The 18,531-nt window shown below is 40.1% G+C and overlaps 2 protein-coding genes across 3 annotated transcripts in view; one reads left to right on the top strand and one right to left on the bottom strand.

Moving 5' to 3' along the window:
* Positions 1–908: 908 nt before the first annotated feature.
* LOC134534334 (general odorant-binding protein 56a-like) lies at positions 909–12,521 on the bottom strand. The gene is made up of 7 exons (XM_063372730.1): positions 12,416–12,521; positions 9,563–9,668; positions 7,101–7,150; positions 6,339–6,374; positions 4,129–4,243; positions 2,999–3,063; positions 909–1,039 (listed from the first exon to the last, which is right to left on the bottom strand). Exons 1-7 carry the CDS (start codon positions 12,467–12,469, stop codon positions 1,001–1,003), a joined length of 465 nt encoding a protein of 154 aa, XP_063228800.1. The 5' UTR covers positions 12,470–12,521; the 3' UTR covers positions 909–1,000.
* Positions 12,459–18,531, top strand: part of LOC134534331 (uncharacterized) — a 19,603-nt gene continuing 13,530 nt past the window's right edge. Inside the window, exon 1 of one of the 2 annotated variants that reach the window (XM_063372728.1) lies at positions 12,459–12,687. In XM_063372728.1, coding sequence (XP_063228798.1) covers positions 12,623–12,687 — 65 coding nt within the window. In that variant the 5' untranslated portion in view covers positions 12,459–12,622. Of the gene's footprint in view, positions 12,688–14,579; positions 14,699–18,531 lie in introns of those variants that run through there. The other variant, XM_063372729.1, reaches the window with a different exon arrangement.

Below are 18,531 nucleotides of genomic sequence, written 5' to 3'. Positions count from 1 at the left end.
TTGTTATCTAAACATTTTGACTGAAACAATTTTTGATAAGACTAGCCATTGTTCCATTGTTGAAGGGAGTTTAAAAAAATCCATATATTCCGTAACATGCACACTAAATCTGTTCTGTTTTAATGTAAAATTTTAAATTATACAACCATATACGATCAACCATTACTGCAAGGGGTGGAATAAACAAGGGTCAGAGAAAAGAAAAAATCATTACTTGTTATTATAAAAATATTTTGTCGAAATAATTTTTGATACAACCATCCATTGCTCGTAAATATTTTTACTGAAACAATAATAAGAAAAAATATATATTATGCAACAAACCATTACTGAAAGGAGTGGACATAAAAAGGGTAGAAAAATATACTTTCAAATCCGTTATAATTTATTGTAGAACTTTATCTAAAACTTAGACCGAATCAATTTTTGATGAAACTATTAATTATTAAATATTTAACATAAAAATAATTACAATTTCATGGTATCAAATTCGTCGGAATTTATTTTTAACCATCTTAATATTACCTTAATCCGTTGTCCAAAAAAAATTACGTATGTCTACGTAAAATCCTAGCTCAAAAATAATTGCAATACTAATTTTATTGACATAATATGAAATTTATTAAGCCATTCAATGCTGGATTCATTAAGTTAAAAACATTAAAAACAATTTTGCTACATGAAATATGAAAACATGTTTAATTGAATTTTTTTTAATATTGGCGAACATATAGGATATTAAGTAAATTCAGTTATTAAAATGTTCCAGGAGCTTATAGAAGTTTCCAAAACATTTCTAGAAAAAAATAGGTACCAAGCAATCTACACCTGTAGATATATTCGTATCAATATAGATCTTTTTCTTATGACAAGAAACATATAAAGGAAAAATAAATTATAACAAAATATTCCTTAAATATTATTTATTTCATAAACAATACACAATTTATTTAATGGCGTTCAACCTTTCCCAGCTCTCAAATTTTCAATCACATTTTCTTCACTCTTTTTTATCTTCTTTGTAACATTCCTTGTCCGCCTGAAAACCAAATTCATAAAAGGTCAATCACATTTACGTATCTAAGTTTTTAAATTTACATTTTATGTCTAAAATCAGAGCATCTAAACTCTATCGTGGGGTGATTACTACAGCTAGGTAACTACAAATATTTGTCAACAAAAAAAAGGGGGGGGGGGAACATAAATAAATGTTTGTTTGTTGTTTTATTTCGTGATTTTGAGAAAATGTTATGACTTGAATGTTTTTTGTTTCACAACTTTTTTTTCTGAATTTTGAGTTGTAGCATGTTTTGGACCTAGCCCCTTGCTTTCCTGTGCATTTTGCTGTTCGGTGATGATGATTGAGGAGTATAGGCGCGGAGCTAGTTGTAATTCTGGCCAGGGCGAATGAAATCCTATATCCGTCCCTGGGCTGAGATGTGCCGGGGTATACAAACAAATAAAATAAATAATATGTGGCCACTGTTTCCAGCCAGACTTCCCGGCCATTGGACACAGCGCTCCCTTATGTCACTAATACTATTCCTTATTGATTTGTTTGTTCTCCAACCGATTTCGTAGCCTAGAGGTTAAAGGCGTGTGTATTCATAATTTCAACGTGCTTGCTTGCCTCGGTTCGGGGATCGGCCTCTTCAAACCAGATTCTTGATAGAATAACATTCATCGGCGATGCTAGCGACACCTATCTTCTAGCTTCTGAACTAAGATGGCCCGGCGGGGCGCCAGCCAGCCGGGAGGCACTCGGCTTGCAGTCGGCGACGCTAGCGACACCTACCTCCTAACTTCTGAACTAAGATGGCCCGGTACGGCACCAGCCAGCCGGGAGGTACTCGGCTTGCAGTTGGCGACGCTAGCGACACCTACCTCCTAGCTTCTGAACTAAGATGGCCCAGTACGGCGCCAGCCAGCCGGGAGGTACTCGGCTTGCAGTCGGCGACGCTAGCGACACCTACCTCCTAGCTTCTGAACTAAGATGGCCCGGTACGGCACCAGCCAGCCGGGAGGTACTCGGCTTGCAGTTGGCGACGCTAGAGACACCTACCTCCTAACTTCTGAACTAAGATGGCCCGGTACGGCACCAGTCAGCCGGGAGGCACTCGGCTTGCAGTTGGCGACGCTAGCGACACCTACCTCCTTGCTTCTGAACTAAGATGGCCCGGTACGGCACCAGTCAGCCGGGAGGCACTCGGCTTGCAGTTGGCGACGCTAGAGACACCTACCTCCTAACTTCTGAACTAAGATGGCCCGGTACGGCACCAGTTAGCCGGGAGGCACTCGGCTTGCAGTTGGCGACGCTAGAGACACCTACCTCCTAACTTCTGAACTAAGATGGCCCGGTACGGCACCAGTCAGCCGGGAGGCACTCGGCTTGCAGTTGGCGACGCTAGCGACACCTACCACCTAACTTCTGAACTAAGATGGCCCGGTACGGCACCAGTCAGCCGGGAGACACTCGGCTTGCAGTCGGCGATGCTAGCGACACCTACCTCCTAGCTTCTGAACTAAGATGGCCCGGTACGGCACCAGTCAGCCGGGAGGCACTCGGCTTGCAGTTGGCGACGCTAGAGACACCTACCTCCTAACTTCTGAACTAAGATGGCCCGGTACGGCACCAGTTAGCCGGGAGGCACTCGGCTTGCAGTTGGCGACGCTAGAGACACCTACCTCCTAACTTCTGAACTAAGATGGCCCGGTACGGCACCAGTCAGCCGGGAGGCACTCGGCTTGCAGTTGGCGACGCTAGCGACACCTACCACCTAACTTCTGAACTAAGATGGCCCGGTACGGCACCAGTCAGCCGGGAGACACTCGGCTTGCAGTCGGCGATGCTAGCGACACCTACCTCCTAACTTCTGAACTAAGATGGCCCAGTACGGCGCCAGCCAGCCGGGAGGCACTCGGCTTGCAGTTGGCGACGCTAGCGAGACCTACCTCCTAGCTTCTGAACTAAGATGGCCCGGCGTGGCGAGGCACTCACCTTGCAGTTGGCGACGATGCAGAGCGTGTAGCGGTACGGACCCTCGCAGCCTCCCTCGCCCTTGTCTGCAACACAGCGTCACACTCGCTCGCAAGATCTCATCTCGGCGCCTCTCTTTTTTATATTTATACTGAGTGCTTTCAAGAATCTGTACCGGGGGAGTTTCATGCTTAGAATCTACTCTGGTTTTACTCTACACGCGTTTTAGCCATTTTCACTCTCCTAAACAACACAGTTTGAAAACAAAACAAACACGAGGCAGGGCAACCCCTCCGCCCTCGGTTTTTTTTTGTAAACAGACCCTCGAGCAGATTTCATATAGCGTTGTTTCTCTGAAGCTGTGCACGCCGCATGTGTGCCCGGGTAGGCGGGGGCCTTAATTCGAGATCCAACTTGCTTGAAACTCCTCTTAAGGACTTTTATTGTTGTACGAACTAAGAAGCAAAATAAAAAAAAATCTTTAAATTTAAGTTATTTGTTCAATAGAAATTGAACGAACAGCAACTCTTTTTAACGTAATTTGTTTGATTAGCTTAAAATAAGAATCAAGCAATAACCAAAACAATTAATTTTAATGGGGAAAACTCGTGGAGTGCCCTGTTCTTTCATTTTCAAAATGACCCTATCCTAACGAATAGTCATTAGTAACAGAAAAATTAAGACAACTTATTTCAAGCAGAAGGGTTTTTTTATATACATATTAAAGTTAGTTTTTAGCGATGGAGATTCTACTTCGTAATTAACTAAACATCATCTGACGATATCAAGCACAATTTCCGAAATGTTTTAGGGTGGAACAATATGGCGATATCAAGGTTAGAAAGTGACTTCAACTACGTATCATTATGCCATCTCTATTTCTATCTCCATGCCTGACATACATCATAGCTCCCGTTCGCCTTTTCATGGATCATTCATACAAGTTCGACTCTTCATAGCGCATTCATACAAGTTCGACTCTTCATAGAGCATTCATACAAGTTCGCCTTTTCAAAGAACATTCAAACAAGTTCGACTCTTCATAGAGCATTCATACAAGTTCGAGCCTTCGTGAAGCGTTCAAAAAAGTTTGACTATTCATGGAGCATGCATACAAGTTCGCGCAGAGCTGAAATCGAGATGTCACTTACCAGAATCTTTACATTTCTCGTGGAGTTTGTTAGCGATGTTCTTTGTGTTTTCATCCTCGACTTTTTCATTGATGTGTTTCTGTATTTCGTCGTGGGCAATCTTACCGTCTTTAGTCTGAGGAAGAAAAAAAAAGACAGGTTAACACGTGATTGCAATATGGACGTGTTGATGTCCATGCGTGTAAACTCTACTCAAGACAAAGTGTCCCTTCAGACATTCAGCGAACATTCATACTTTTGACAGCTGGAAAAATTATGAGAGTTTTCAAATTTTAATCTGAATGATTGCTGAAACACCTGTAGAAAAGTGACACATTGACTTGAATAGAGTTTGATTTGTTCAATTCAGGGACTGAACAACCCAGGCAATCCAGGCAATCCAGGCAATCCAAGCTAAACAGTTGGACACCCAAGCTGGTCAGTTGGACACCCAGGCTAGACGGTTGGACACCCAAGTTGGACAGTTTGATACCCAAGCCGGACAGTTTGATACCCAAGCTGGACAGTTGGACACCCAGGCTAGACAGTTGGACACCCAAGCTGGTCAGTTGGACACCCAGGCTGGACAGTTGGACACCCAGGCTGGACAGTTGGACACCCCCGTCTCTAAGACACAGCCGCTCTGCAGATTGTAAACCCTCTCTTGCATTTGTTGCTGGGTCATGACATATATCACCAGATATATTTACTACACGTTATTTTCGAGCTGTAAATGTTTACGCAAGTGATAGTAATTATAAACAATTATGTGATTGTTTACAGCTGTTAGAGAACCTATATACAAAAATTAATGTTTGTTTGTTTGTTTGTTTGTCCCGTATGCGTTCTTAAACTATTTATCCGATCTCGATTAAATTTAGCACTCCTGACCTTTGAAACGCGGGGAAAGTCACTGTCTAGGTGAGATTTCGGAAAAACCACCCCCATCCCCTGTTTCCACCCCTTGAAACAGAATTACCTGGTGGGTCAGGCCGAGCCTTAAGGGCGAAGATGGCCTTTGGACTGAAGCATACCTAAACACACTACAGTATGACCATAAAAGAATATTCCAACCATAAATTTTAATCGTATCAACTGTAAGCGTTGTAAAGTGTTTGTTCCTAGGTCACAATTAAAGAGTAACTCAAGCAGTTTGAGATAAGCGCATGCACGAGTACTGCTTTGTTGTTTTCTCGCTTGCAGCACCGCCTACGCAAAATGGCGACTCCTGAGCGAAAAGCGTTTTGCGTTCTGCAATTTAATGAGAGTGAATCTGTAATTCAACGTGAGTTTCGTTTAAAGTTTAACTGTCGAAGTCACTGGCCGTTTGATCGGTCGTAATGGTCGAGACAACAGAGCTCTTTTTCGTCGGCTTCCATAATCACCTGACATAAAACCAAGCGGTTTTTTTTTTCTTTTACTTTGGGGCTTTATAAAATATCGTGTCTACGTTCCGCCGCTACCTAATGATTTTACAGGGTTGAGACACAGAATTGACGAGGTTAATTCCTTTCCATTAATCCGGACGTGTTAACCAAAGTGTGGGAAGAATTCGACTTAAAGGTTGGATATGTGCCGCGTAGCTAAAGGTCCACATGTTTGGACATTTGTAAGAAAAACCCTAGGTTAGTGTACCTTCATGTTTGATGTGTGGACTGTTGCAAATAATCTAATTTAAACTGTTGCGATGTACCATTGAAACTGGGACATCCTGTGGTCAGCACCCCAGACCGACCAGGTGTCGCCATGCCGGGACATGGGTGTCGTCCAGTAAAGTCTATGTCACTGCATACACACTGTCCAGTGATGTCTATGTCTATGTCACTGCACACACGAGCATCACGGGATATCCTCGGTGGTTGCGTGCCGTTCTAGCGCCGAGGATACGTGGTTCGAAACCAGACCCTGACATTTCCCAGCTCATGAACCCTTAGTTTCTAATACATGTATTTAAGTCTTTGTAAGCCTCTGTGCGTAGTTTTTTTTTAATTCACAAAATTTTACATGTTAATAAGCAAGAAGATGACATTCTCTCTCTTCCCCCCCCCCCCACATATATGATAAAATAATCGTGTTTATTGAAGCAGTAGAATGCATTCATTACCCGCCGCTTGCGAAAGGAATAATAGGTTCATGCAATTTTCAGCTTTTAAAGTAAACGTAAGATAACATTTCATACATACTTCTTTCTTACGTATTTAGAATGAATGTGCTATCTGCAGGCTACTCACCAACTCAAGTTTGTCCATCACGCATTTGGCAAGGCACTGAAAAACAAAACACAAGTTTATTTCACCATACAAGAGAAGTTTACCTTTTCATTAGTAGTCAGTAAAGCACAGCGTGTTTAGAGCAGACACGTGTTACCATGATACATCTCCTTCCCTTTGATCTGTGTACCCACGCCATCCCGTGCGTTCGAACATACTTAATGTTACATACCTATACATCCCATAATAATTGCACCAAACTTCTCAAAGTATTTTTTTAAGTATTGTCTGCACTGCTCACCGCTGATGGACTGGGTTCGCAGTTCGTTACAAGCGTTTAAATGCACTCAGCCATCGAAGGAGATTTTTACGTTAAGTAACTACTTATTTATTTGTTTCTTTATGGAAGCCACCAAATACAAAATCAAACTACTGTAAATAGAGGGCTTTCAATGCTGTAAAAACCTAGATCAAAAGAAGTCACTCTCTACAATAAAAGGGAAATGAAATATGTAAACGACAGGTAACACAGAAAATAATAAATATAAATATACTTTTTTGTGTGTAATCATTGAAAGTAGACAATTAATCGCGTTTATAGTTGTAACAATACTCTTAAAGTATATAGATTTAAAATAAACTTTCCTTAGAGGGTTCATTATGTTAATTTTACTTTAATAAACATATTTACCAAACTAAAATTCAAATAAAAGTTATTTAAAAATTGAATGTATCCAAAAGGATGGGTTTCCTTAGTCATTAAAACATGAACAATGTTCATACCTTACAGTCTTCTGAAACTTCATTGGCTGCGTATTGTTTTTCGCACTCCTCTGGAAAAGAAACATTATCAAAATGTTAGTAAACTGTAAGGCTTAGGCGTAACGAATTGAAAAGCCTATTTAGTTTCAAATTTTACGGTAAATTTATTTTTAGTTTATATCCATCTAAAAAAAAAAGGAAAAGTTTAAGGTTATGGTGCAGAATGGATTTCCACAGAAAGTCATCACGAGGAACGACAGTGTTTACTTTCGCCCGATAGTAGAAGTCAGTTGTCGGTTATTCTTAGATGGTCTCGGTTCTGTTCAAGTTCGTTGAGTAAGTTGCGAAATGTTACTGCTCCCAACCCAAATATAGGGTTGTTTTGTGTTTTCGACATTATTAAACAAGTGTAGAGTGCTCCTAAATGATTACCTACACAAAAAATCACGTGCCGTTCAACATCAAAATTACCTATACATAACATCTCAAAATTTTTACTTTCCAAACATATGTTCGTTTGGCACTAAGACACATGTATGTTCACAATATATGCGATTCATTTTTTCAAACATTTTGTGTATTTTAGGAAATTTTGAAACGTATAAGTTCGATCCTGCAGGATTATAAAATAATATGGAGTGTGTGAGGACATTTTAAAATTCGTATCTAGCGTTGTGGGATGTGCATTTAAAGGACCACCGCATCAGTAGATGCCAGTTGAAGTATCAATGAAAATGTTACAAAATATTTTATTACCTGTCATCTGATATCAGAATATGAAAATGTGAATGAAATCTTCGACCTCAAAATTATTCAGTGTTTTATCCACATACAGCCCACGACCTTGTAAACAGACGGTTCTGTCAGTAAAATCGCACAGCTTTTAGAAGTAGTACAGTTTTTTTATGATTAATATAAAAATCATTTTAGTCAAAACTCTTCAAGATTGGAATACATGTACAGTTCTGTGACTGGAGGTAGCAGGAAATATAAAAAAAAATATTATTAATCGGAAAAGTCTGTCCCGCTGACGTCACAGATGTGTGGAACGTGATTGGTTATAAAATAATTTTGTCGTCGCTCCACCGCGCAACACCCGTAGACCTGAGTTACCGGCATTCTTCGGGCTCGGGAATTCAGCCGTCACTACGAGAATGTTCGAACACAAGCCAGTGACGATCGAACAAAAATATACTTTCTTTTTGATGTGTAACATTTCAGCTCTCGGTACACGGCATTTGAATGCGACGGAAGTCGAGGAGCGGAAATGCGTAACAAACACACGGTGCTGCCATCTGTGGCGGCTGGCGCGAACCAAAGTTCACAAAGCCAAAGTATTAACTGTTCAATGAATTTTAACAAGATGGACAGTATTTTAATAAATTTCTTTGTAAAAAAAAAGGTCCAAACAGAGTTTTAGTAATTTTTTTTTTCAAGCTTGTGATAATGAACCTTTAGTGAAACGTGGCGTAAATTGCCGAGGGTGGGTTTATTTTCCCAGGATACTAGCCCCCTTTCCCCCCTCCGCCAACAATTATTTTTTAAACCTCGCCATTTATTTCCCAACTGCATTCCGTCATTGCTCTATCCTCATCTTCCCAACCTCCCCCCCCCCTTTTTTTTTTTAACTGTCTCTAATGACCACGATTCAAATTAGATGTTGAACCCTAAATTTCTCTACCTTAATTTTTATTTAGACGTCATCATAAATATACTAGGAGGTTGCAAGGCGCCTAACGCTCCCGTTGAAAAAATAATGAACATAACAGACATTTTAATTTAATACACGCGACATTTTCATGAAAATTTCAATTTCCTTTAATATTGTGCAAATGAAAATTATTCCTGGTACATATAAAAAATATTTGACAGAAAATTATGTATATATTATATATATATATATTTGTATTAAGTACATCTGTGCTATTTACTGATGTTATCAGCAAGCACAATAGAAGAATATAAAATAAATATCAAAAAGCTACAAAAAATGAAATCTGCCAAAACAAACTTATGGACATGCAAACATATATTATATAAGACAAAAAAAGCAGGTTTTTAATTAAATTAAAAACTTCATAGAAAAAACAAAGATTTTCTAAAGGACATAAGTACAAAATTCATACCAGTGACGCAAATTTAATTTCTCAAAAAAGGAAAATTTTTCACTGTTTTTCGTTTAGAGCTAAACTTTATGAAATATGAGCCTTTTTAGTTATTATAAGAATAGTTATTCGTACAGCGCCTAACGCACCCATTGAAAAATGAAGGATATAACCAATACTTTAGATGTACATATGTAGCTGTATTGCAAAGATTACTCTATTGTTAGACTTTAAATTTCTATTGTATACACATTCTATGGAGTAGGCTAATATTTTTATACGCCTGTCTCAAATGTATAGGCCTACATATATTTTTGGCGTTGCAGAGTCATTCAGTGATGAGCGTAACTATAGGTGTATAGGAATGCGTGTACTTACTCAAATCAACTTTCTTTTCGGGTTCTTTCTGACACTCTTCCATGGCTTTACGCATTTTCTTTTCAGGGTCAATCTTCTCCCACATATCTTCCACTGAAGAGTCGACCTGCAAATAGTCACATGCGGAATCAAAAACTAATCTAAATAATTAGTACATGTGTTTCGACCATTCGGTTACTGTTGGTTTGTTATTGGTCATAATAAAGGGGGTTATACACGCCTGTATTTCGCATAAATATTAGCTGGTTTTTTTTTGTTTTTTTTAGACTTCGACAAACTGTAGTAATGTTTGGTACAGTTTCTTTTATCGTTGCAGATGGTCGGTAGAGGTTCCTCTACATGCTATACTGGCCAATGAGAACGCAAATACGGCACTATGCATCCATGATTCAATTGTTAATGGCAACGCCGATTTAAACATCATTCGACCGACCAAGTTAGCGAAGTGAAGCTACAGTGGTTTGACACACATCTTGTAGCAAAACGTTTTCGCCAAGTACAGGTGTGTCTGCTGAACATCTGCTCCAATGGTGGATACAGTAGTTATTTTGGGGAAGGGTGGTACGGGTAGTATTATAAAAATAAAAATATATTAAATTTAACACATGTATTCAAAAATATACATTACTATTAACACCATCACCCTTGACACATACCCTACAGTATAAGTGATGTGGCTTCTCACACAGTAACTAACTGTCTTTACTGATATTTTGAAAAAAATTTCATAACTTAGAGGTATATATCTCTCTCCCCCCCCCCCTAATTCCCCCCCCCCCCCCTTTTTTTGCGTTCGTCAATGATATGCTCAGACCGACATGCGCCGACAACATCTATCGTACGTCAAGCTAAAACAAAACAGCAAAAGTACAACAAAAGTTTGAACAAATAATAACAAACAAATCATTGTAATGATTTTCCCTCGTAGAAAACATAATACTCGGTGAGTGCGATATCGAGCATACCCTAGACTTGTGACTTGATGTAAGTTTTTGGACATACGCCATTGCTAAAAACTTTTTCTGTTGAAGTAAAACTAAAAAATAAAAATAAAGAAATATATAAATAAAACCCAAAAAAGACAAAAAACACAAAATTAAGCAAAAAATTGCTGTTGTCAACAAGGATATTCAGCACAACGGTTGAAACGAAACAAAACACGACAAAACGAAAAGAAGAAACAAACACAATAGTTTACCAAAACAGAATAGTACGATAAAAAAACCACAAATGATGACAGCACAAAAATATTGAACCCAAAAGAATTCAGCACCACAGTTGAGACGAGACAAAAAACACGAAAAAAACGAAACGAACACAATAGTTTTACCAATAGTTTTTTTCGTTTTGTCGTGTTTTTTGTCTCGTCTCAACTGTGGTGCTGAATTCTTTTGGGTTCAATATTTTTGTGCTGTCATCATTTGTGGGTTTTTTTTATCGTTCTATTCTGTTTTTGTAAATTATTGTGTTTGTTTCTCCTTTTCGTTTTGTCGTGCTTTGTTTCGTTTCAACCGTTGTGCTGAATTTTTTTGGGTTCAATATTTCTGTGTCGTCATCATTTGTGGGTTTTTTCGTTCTCTTAGTACATTTTTCTTTGTTTTTCTTTGTTTTGTTGACCATATTCCTGTCACGGAATATTTTGTAGTGTTTATATCCTTGTTGACAACAGCAATTTTTTGCTTAATTTTGTGTTTTTTTGTCTTTTTTGGGTTTTATTTATATATTTCTTTATTTTTAGTTTTTAGTTTTTCTTCAACAGAAAAAGTTTTTAGCAATGGCGTATGTCCAAAAACTTACATCAAGTCATGCACTCCCATTGCACAAATCTTTCAAAGATAATACCTAGACTTGTGATGTCACAGAACGAGTCTTACATTCAGCGCATGGCTCCGGCATTGGCTCACGATTATTTGCCAATAGGACTGTAAAAAAATGCTTATGTTAATGACATGCATTTTTAGTTTACAAATAGTACTCAAACAGAAACATGATTCTGTTGAAATTATCAAATGGCAAGTTGTATTTTGACGTAGTACCAGCATTATTTCAATTTACTTGTCACAAAATCTCAATATCAATTGAAGCAAAGACCAAGTTAAGAGATGCTATAACCTCAACTACACCCCAACTGCTGACAGATCTATTTGCGTATGGTCCATTCACTGTTGGGACCTCAAATCTCTTAACTTTGCATTTTCCACGCGCGGTCTTACTCATCGTTAGTCTATGGTTTCAAAAGCAGCCAGTGTTGCCAGGTTTTTAGAAAAGATGTGCCAACAGATTGTTTTAAAAACTCCCTTAATTTTAAAACCTATGCAAAACAAAGTTCAGAAAGAAAGTTTTTATTTATTTGGTGCATTTTAAACATTCCGTAATATGAAAACACCTGTCAAAAAACTTGATTTACTTATTTTAAAAAACCTATAACCGGTCTTTCTTATATTTGAATATTTTTATTTCTGTATCAGGAAAAATTAGCCATACTATATTCTTAGTAATTTTCTGATTCCAGATATTTAAAGAGAAATCTTTCAAAAATAAATGTGTGTAAGTAAAGTATTATCTTATTGTAGAAGTACAGAAATATTAGCTTCTAGAGAGTAGGTAACTATAATGGAATTAGTCGGACAAAAATTTAAATTATCATTACTTGTACAATATATTTGACACAAAATTTAACAAGTATTCTGTGGTGCTTATAAAGTAATAAATTGGTAGGAATCGCAATAATGTAAAATTAATGGCTGGAACGTGCAATATCCCTTAATGGCGGGAGTCCCTCCGCGGAGAGATGAACCGGCAACACCGGGCTCTCCGAGACCTGGCAACACCGCGCGCTGCAGGGAGACTCGCCTGCGCGACGCACAGCGCTGCGGCGAGAACTGCTAGAACTGCTGCGGTCTTCATGGTGGCGCCTCGGTTGCTGAGTGCAGGCGTGCTGCAGCGCCGCGGTTATATGCTGCGTCGGACAATGGCTCGCGTGTTGGGCGCACGTTGATTGGACGATAATCGCAGCCGGTCACACCACACAGTCACCGCTCGCGAATTGCGCAGTAATAAATGTGTGGTCTCAATATGAATGACGTGTTTGCTATTGTAAGGGACGCTACCGGTGTGTCGTTCAGGTTAGTGTTCCTAAAACGGGGACGCACCACAACGCCGAAAAATGTCATTGCAGGACTGACACAAAGGTTAGGTTAGGTTAGACTAGGTTAGGCTAGGTTATGTTAGGATAGGCTTGGTTAAGTTAGGTTATATTACGCTAGGTTTGGTTAGGTAAGGTTAGGTTTGATTGTGGTATTTCGGCGTTAAGGTAAATTTAAGAAACACACACAAATTCATTCAGTTGTTATTTCGGCGTTGTGGTACACAGCAGTTTTCTAGCTGTTGGCGTTGTGGTCAATTTTGACATTCGGCGTTGTGGTAACGACCCTCCTAAAACGTATGATTTATGAATCGATTCGCGGAGAGAAAACAGTATGTCGCACCCAATGCTAATATATGTCCATTCATGAAATATTGGAAATTTTTATTTTCTGAAGTGTTCATTCACGAACCATGTTCATTATATTACTATGCCTGACATGTATGCAGCATAAATAGAATCCTCACAAAAATGCGTTTCTTTTAAGAGGTGAGGGTATAGGTTTTCTCACATCTAGGAAAGGGTTACTAAAACGAAAGTTTGGTTAGGATGAGTCATACACTTAAAAACTATAAAATAGTGTTTCGTATTCTGACCACGAAGTTGCACGAGCGAGCGGCGAGCTTCGTTTAAGTTCGGTACCGTTCGGCCGTTTGACAATCGTGGGCTTCCCCGAAAGTAATAAAAGTGTATATGTTGGCAACTCTGCTGGGCTAACCAGCACTCGCCAGTGAATACTGCGTGGAGTGACGGCCGTGATTCCCCTGCTGATCCCGCGCATGCGCGGAAACATAAAGTATAGCTTTATTGCTGTATTAGCCGGGCTAAAAGCATTGCCCGCCAAGTGCGAATTACAGAAGCTCCCTTGTCACATGGATGTTTCCTTGATAATTTTTTTTTGTGTCATAGAGCGATACTTTTAGGCTCTTTTTTATAAGTTATACTTCTTTAGACGCGTTAATGAGAGTTAATTTTTAGGATGCGCGCGCACCATGCAACGAAATTTTTCTTGACACAATCTGTATTTTTCGCCACCTGGGCAAAAGTCACATTTCCCTCCCCTTAACTAAGGTGACCACATTTGCGAATTAAAATTACCGTACACTGTAGATAAGAAGAATAAAGATTCACAATCTCTCATACCATTTCAAACGCCCACTTTCGATAAGAACGCTATCTCTAGAATCAATAAAAAAAAACGTATAATTATAATATATTGTGTAGCCACAAACTATGAAAATGCAAATTTTAAACGTCATAAATTAATAAGAAAATTAAATTTATCTTAAAAATAAAAATATAGTGCTATGCTGCTATCTCATCTATCTACCCGTTACTTATATTTACTGCACTATAGCAATGCAGTTTATCAATGACAGCCAAATAAGAAATTATTTTTATACCACGCCACATTGAAGTCAGTTACATGAGTTATGAGAAGAGAGAAGACAAAAGGTAAAAATTTAAAATAAAAAAAACACATTGATTGGTTTAACTTTTTACACAAGACTTTCCTTTGACTTTAAGTTAGGTTCAGTACTGTAATTAAGTGGGGAGAGGAACATCGTTAAGTACTAATATTTGGATTTATTTCCCCCGCCCCTAAAAAGTTGCCGCCCTGGGTGGTCACCTGACTCACCTAATGGGTTCGCCGACTCTGTATATCTCATCTGTTTCCCATGTGTATACCCAGTTCCCTACAACCGTGTTGAATTTGTGTGCTAAGAACAAGTTTAAAGGGGGGTCGATGTTTTCGAGCTGGAGTTGTATCGTCGCGGGTATTCCTGGAACTCGCACCCTGTACTTCCCTCCCCCCCCCCCCCCCCCCTACTTTTCCAATCAAGCCGATCTCGTGGGAACTGCAAGGCGCGCAGTCCGAGGAAGATAACGCGGTGCGACGCAGCGATAGCAGTCAGCTGTGCGTGTATATCTAGTTGGCTGGTGCTCCAGCCTGTGCTAGCTGCCTCTCGGCGACAGTGATACTCCTACAGGTAAGGCGCTCGGACTGCTCGCTCAGTCAGACCACACCGCGACACAGTGTGCTGTCAGCACAGCTGCTGCGGGCCTCGTGGTCCGAGTGCCAGAGCCGGGCATCGAACCAAGGACCCGCCCACTGCCTCTTGTCCATGTGTGGATGTCTGTGATACTGGGTTACTTATGACGCATTGGCGTAGCTGTAGCTGTGATCATAAAGTTGGGGGGGGGGGGGACAAATAATGATTTTGATGTCATGTAAACCCATTCCCCTCTTACTAAGACGGGGGTTCCGGGGGTCCTCCACCGGAAATTTTTGATTTTAAAAGTGCAAAATAGCGCTTTTTAAGCAGTTTTTGTATCTAACCATTGGATACATCGATGTTAAAATTATTATTGTTTCCTTAAGATAAAATTTGAGAGTGAAGAAATTACAAATAAAGTTGGGCAGAATAATATTATAAAATAAATATATCACGCTCTAGAAAGTTGGGGGGGACAGTCCCCTCCACCCAAAAAGTACAGGGGGGACACGTCCCCCCTGTCCCCCCCCCCCCCCCCGACATGGTTCCTACGCTCCTGCTTATAAGGCGGTGTTAAAATGTGTTTCTCTAGCGGGATCGCGGGAGGGACTCGAACCCACGCGCTGCTGAGGGCCTTGCGATGAATAAAGATAGAAGTCACTTCTTTTCCTAGAGTTATCTGCGACCGATGTGAATGATTGCTTGTGGACGTGAGTGGGATGATACACGGCCCCTGCGAGCTCTCCCCGCAAGAGACCGTCACTCTAGCCCTCCGCCCGCTCCAGGAGACTGCCGGCCACGTGTCAGCACAGCCAGTGCTCTGGAGCACAGCCACAAGGTCGGGTTTCCCGCTACGAGAGAGAGCCGGCACCACTGTCCCGCCTCAGCCTGCACTCGTCGTGTGGCCCTAGCTGTTCCTGTCTCGCCTGGAGCTACCGGCTTCGAGCCCCCGAGGGAACCCGCGGCTGTCGCACTGCAGGCGCCAGTAAGGCCGAGCCTGCCTGCCCCGCACGCACTTGGAGGCGCCCTTAACGACTGCTTCGTCTTAGCTTTGTATAGAAGTCGCGAGTGGATAGGATTTACTCTACGTTTTTCAGAAGCGTATGATGAGCAGCTTGGGAACTTCACCGCTGCAGTGCGCTGCCGTAACACCCTGTATCGTCTTAGTTGTTATTTACACGTTAGAGCGCAGCACTGTCGCCCGCTGCCATTCCCCGCACCCCCCATCTATCATTCACTGCAGCTCGAGGTCGTTCAACGGTAGGGGGAAGGGGTGTTTGAAGAGTTCGACACTTGTCCGCTAGGGACCACCACAAGTCGATGCCCTAGAGATGGTGGCGATTGCGGCGGTGAATTAACCAACTACCTCAAAACCGCATTGGAAATGTTAACCTGGGCTGGCGACTTCTATACAGTATATATATTCAAAGGTGTTAGGTTTGGCTCTGTCGACCTCCTGTGGCCGAGGCGCGGAGTGGCTGTGGAGCGAGCTGTGGGTGGCGGTGTTGCCTCTATTCCAGGCGTGAGTGCGGGATCCCGGAGTCTGCGGTGCGTGGCTCGACCCCCGCGCGCGAGGCACCCACGGCCGGCAGCTGCGTGCGGCGGGGGAGCTGAATTGTTGCCCCTTGGATGGGCAGCCCTTCAGGGTTTTTCTGGCAATGGTTTTTCTGTACAGCGACTGGAAGGGCAGCCCATCCAATTTCTGAAAACACGTTTCTGTAAGTGTTTAAATAATCCTGAAAACTGTTTCTGACAGTAGTGTTTTTTGAATGGTTGTCTGAATTGTTGCCCCTTGGAAGGGCAGCCCATCAGGATTTTTCTGAAAGTGTTTTTGAAAGGTTGTCTGAATTGTTGCCCCTTGGATGGGCAGCCCATCAGGATTTTTCTGAAAGTGTTTTTGAAAGGTTGTCTGAATTGTTGCCACTTGGATGGGCAGCCCTTCAGGATTTTTCTGAAAGTGTTTTTGAAAGGTTGTCTGAATTGTTGCCCCTTGGATGGGCAGCCCTTCAGGATTTTTCTGACAGTAGTGTTTTTTAAAGGTTGTCTGAATTGTTGCCCCTTGGAAGGGCAGCCCATCAGGATTTTTCTGAAAGTAGTGTTTTTGAAAGGTTGTCTGAATTGTTGCCACTTGGATGGGCAGCCCTTCAGGATTTTTCTGACAGTAGTGTTTTTGAAAGGTTGTCTGAATTTTTGCCCCTTGGAAGGGCAGCCCTTCAGGGTTTTTCTGGCAATGGTTTGTCTGTACAGCGACTGGAAGGGCAGCCCATCCAATTTCTGAAAACACGTTTCTGTAAGTGTTTAAATAATCCTGAAAACTGTTTCTGACAGTAGTGTTTTTTGAATGGTTGTCTGAATTGTTGCCCCTTGGAAGGGCAGCCCTTCAGGATTTTTCTGATCTTGGGGAGAAATTGTGGCAGATGTATTTTGGTGCATTAAAACATGAAATTCATTAACGAGTTCTAATGTTACGTATTTATTTTAGCATTAAATGTGCGATTCCGACTTCTAACAGCTTACTTCATTATTATTACAGCTCTAATAAACAATCTTTTAATATCAAATACATAGGCCCTATAATAGTTCAAAAAGTTCCTTGGATGGGTACATGTGGTTTTTTTTAAATAACTCGTAAAATAAGTTTTTGAATTGTTATAAGTGGCTTAATTGACGTTTTACTCATCCCTCCCCAAGCCAGAATGCCATACTGCATAACATACTGAAAAATAGCAAAGTAAACCATTCTAATACCTTCAATAGATAATATTGTTCTTAGTTCAACGAATTTATACACCATTTTTCGAATCTTGTTCGCAAGATAAGAAACATGTTTATCCCATTTTAGAAAAGAGTCGAGCACTATACCTAAGTATTTTTTATCCTGTACTCTTTCTATGACGCTACATTTTTCACAGTTAATGTTTATTTCGTTACATACATTAATTTTTAGTTCATGTTCGATAGGTTGACCCAAAATGTTGGCAGAGAAAGTAATATATTTGGTTTTATTTATGTTATAGAAAGAAAACTACCTATCATCTAATATTTCTTTGACTTTTTTAAGTTCGTTATTTACCGTTTCAAAAACCGAAGGCCAATTGTCGGATGAATATAAAATTGCAGTATCATCTGCAAAAGAAACTATCTGCCCCATTATGTCTAAGTTACATAGATCATTTATATAATATATCAGAAACTAAATTGGCCCAAGAACACTGCCTTGTGGGACGCCTATATTTATATTTAGGATGTCTCCTAATTTATTATTTACTTTGACTCTCTGAGATCTACCCTCCAAATAACTTTTAAACCAAGTATTTGCCAAACTTCTTATTCCTAATTTATCCAGTTTATCTAAAAATATTTTATGTGAGACTGTATCAAAAGCCTTAGCAAGATCCAACATTACACCAATACATTTATTATCTTGTTCTATGGGTTTGTGCACAAAGTTTGTTACTTTAATTAGAGCATCATTTGTACTTAAGCCTTTTCTAAACCCAAATTGGTTTACAGACAGTATTTTCTTGTTATCCAAAAAATGACATTAATTGTTTTTTTTAACACATTTTTCTATAATTTTTGAAATGTTGCTTAATATAGAGATTGGTCTAAAATTTGAGGATGCAAAGCTACCCCCTTTATGCAATGGTATGACAATCGCTTCCTTGAGCCGTCTAGATAATTTCCGTAAACTTAAGCTTAAATTTGCTATATGAGCTAGAGGTTTGCACAATTTATATATATATGTGTTCTTTTAATATGTTTACACTTATCTTATCAGAACCCAACGCATTGGTGTTTTAAATTTCAGAAATAATTGATTGTAT

This window comes from Bacillus rossius, chromosome 7 (genome assembly GCF_032445375.1).
Source record: "Bacillus rossius redtenbacheri isolate Brsri chromosome 7, Brsri_v3, whole genome shotgun sequence".
Lineage (NCBI taxonomy): Eukaryota > Metazoa > Arthropoda > Insecta > Phasmatodea > Bacillidae > Bacillus > Bacillus rossius.
The sequence above is the reverse complement of the archived record's forward strand: the minus strand, read 5'-3'. Positions and strand labels throughout refer to the sequence as shown.

Excerpts from the sequence above, each read along its gene's own strand:
- LOC134534334 (XM_063372730.1), bottom strand. The coding sequence starts at position 12,469 with ATGAAGACCGCAGCAGTTCTAGCAGTTCTCGCCGCAGCGCTGTGCGTC. Across the intron at positions 7,151-9,562 it reads CGAAAAGAAAGTTGATTTGA|AGGAGTGCGAAAAACAATAC; the intron begins GTAAGTACACGC and ends TTTCTTTTCCAG. Across the intron at positions 3,064-4,128 it reads CGAGAAATGTAAAGATTCTG|ACAAGGGCGAGGGAGGCTGC; the intron begins GTAAGTGACATC and ends GCTGTGTTGCAG.